The 2,054-nt window shown below is 35.9% G+C and overlaps 1 protein-coding gene across 2 annotated transcripts; it reads right to left on the minus strand.

Moving 5' to 3' along the window:
• oxld1 (oxidoreductase-like domain containing 1) lies at nt 1–1,728 on the minus strand. 2 transcript variants are annotated; one of them, XM_016569412.1, is made up of 2 exons: nt 1,536–1,728; nt 1–504 (listed from the first exon to the last, which is right to left on the minus strand). In XM_016569412.1, exons 1-2 carry the CDS (start codon nt 1,556–1,558, stop codon nt 171–173), a joined length of 357 nt encoding a protein of 118 aa, XP_016424898.1. In that variant the 5' UTR covers nt 1,559–1,728; the 3' UTR covers nt 1–170. The 2 variants fall into 2 exon arrangements, with proteins under 2 accessions (XP_016424898.1, XP_016424897.1); XM_016569411.1 differs by having other exon boundaries at nt 1–539.
• Between the last annotated feature and the right edge of the window lie 326 nt (nt 1,729–2,054).

The following is a 2,054-nucleotide window of genomic DNA, read 5'->3' on the forward strand; positions in this document are numbered from 1 at the left end:
ATTTATAGTCTTTGTGCAATAAAACATATATGTTTTTCCTTTTGATTTTGAGGTGAAATATGACCGGGACGTGTTTTTGACAGACTCACCCATTAAAAACGTCCAAATAGTTGCTGCTATGAAACACTCTGAATCTGCTCTCAGTAAATCTCCACCCAAGTTCACTATCATCAGGACTTCTTCAGCAACTTGATCTCCATTTTAAGATAAGCCTTCAGGTTGTCATCGAGAACGTTCTCCTCAATGGCTGCCAGAGCTCTGTCTCCACCATCGCTGTAATATTTCAGCAGTTTTTCAGCATGTTCGATCCACACACAGTTATGACAGCCGCTCATGCAGCAGTGGCGGGGGGGAGATGGAGGGCCCTCGTCCACAGGTTCTGGGACAGTCTGTGTCTGGTGTACACTGCTGACGGTGGAAGAAGAGTCTGGGCTTGAGCTTTGCAGTTCACAGGCAGTGTAGTGCAAAGCTCTGCTCTGAGAAAACACAGTCCAGTGATGGGAACTGTTTTTGAAGAGAGCAATGTAGCAGGTGTGCAACTGTATAAAAGAGTTACAAACAGATTTATGCAGTTTATTTGTGAGTTTATATGAGGGGAAGTGACCATGTTTATATTTTAACAGCCTCTTCCTCCTCTGAGCTTTTCTAATTTTCAAATAGGAACTTTTGATCTTTAACTTCAACTTTGTATTTTAATAATGCAGTTTTTTTTACAGTGATAAACAACAAGAAATAAAGGAACAAAATATTTAGATTATTATTTTATTAAATTTTTTGCAATTATGTTTGACTAAATAATTAAGGCTAAAATAACTAATGCTAAAACAATGAGAAACTATATCTGTCTATGCAAAAATGTATATAAATTGTTAAAGGGGTCATATGATGCTATTTTAAAGATCATTATTTTGTGTATTTGGTGTAACAGAATATGTTGACATGCTTTAATGTTCAAAAAACACATTATTTTTCAAATACTGTACATTATTGTAGGTCCTCTATGCCCCGCCTCTCTCAAACGCTTCGTTTTCAACAAAGCCCCCTCCTTTGACAAGCGCAGTCTGCTCTGATTGGCCAACTGACCCAGTGCATTGTGATTGGCCAATCAGAGCAGACTGCTCTGATTGGCCAGCTGACCCAGTGCATTGTGATTTCGCATCATATGACCCCTTTAATATTAAATTGTTTTCATTTTAACATATATTTTGCATAAATATGTATATGTATGCAAAAAATATTAACTTATTTAATATAATTTATAAGATATATTTAAAATTCCAGAGTTCAAAGGTGCATGATAAAATATTATTTAGGAAATGTTAGCTTAAATAATTTTTTACATTAATATTTTTTTATGCATTTTTTAATGAAACTTCAAGGGACAGTTAGTTACCATATTTTGAGAAAGTCCCTACATGTTAATCAATAAATAAGCACAGTGCATTTCATCTTCTGATTTGTATTTGTATATCAAAATATAGCTGATATATATGGTTATATGGGTTATACACACACACACACAATTTCAAACTCACCCTTTGCAAACATGACATAGCATTGAGTGAAGGCATCGCAGAAGTATATGACAGCTCACACAGTCTTGTCAGGAATCGCCATGCTGTTCTTATGTATTCGAATGTATTCACTTCAAATAAAATGAAATAAAAAAAAACTGTTATTTTAAACTCATACAGCAGGTAGCGTTTCAACTGGACGCAGCCATATTGGAATCATACGTGACCTCTGTTGTGCGTGACAGCTAGGGCGAATCCAGTTAGCCAATCAGACTGAAGAGTGAAAATTATTTGAACCAATTAGAAGTAGAGAGAGCTCTTAGGAGGCGGGGTTTATAGATGACGCAAACAGACTGCACTAACAATTATATCCAGGGGATGTCAGTAATGCACCATAATCCTACATTTGTCATGGGAAATCTGTGACGGCAGTGTTACCACACACAAGATATTCTGAAGTTGAGATAAGATACAAAATAACAAGAAATGCACTACTATTACTACTACTGCTGCTACTAATAACAATTGATGTAGGCAATA

This window comes from Sinocyclocheilus rhinocerous, unplaced genomic scaffold, assembly GCF_001515625.1.
Source record: "Sinocyclocheilus rhinocerous isolate Xijiao unplaced genomic scaffold, SAMN03320098_v1.1 scaffold411, whole genome shotgun sequence".
NCBI lineage: Eukaryota > Metazoa > Chordata > Actinopteri > Cypriniformes > Cyprinidae > Sinocyclocheilus > Sinocyclocheilus rhinocerous.

Bases quoted from the DNA above. Each gene is read 5' to 3' on its own strand.
- oxld1 (XM_016569411.1), bottom strand. From the start codon at position 1,571: ATGCCTTCACTCAATGCTATGTCATGTTTGCAAAGG. The intron at 540-1,535 runs GTGAGTTTGAAA...TCTTTTATACAG, and splicing joins CTATGTCATGTTTGCAAAGG to TTGCACACCTGCTACATTGC.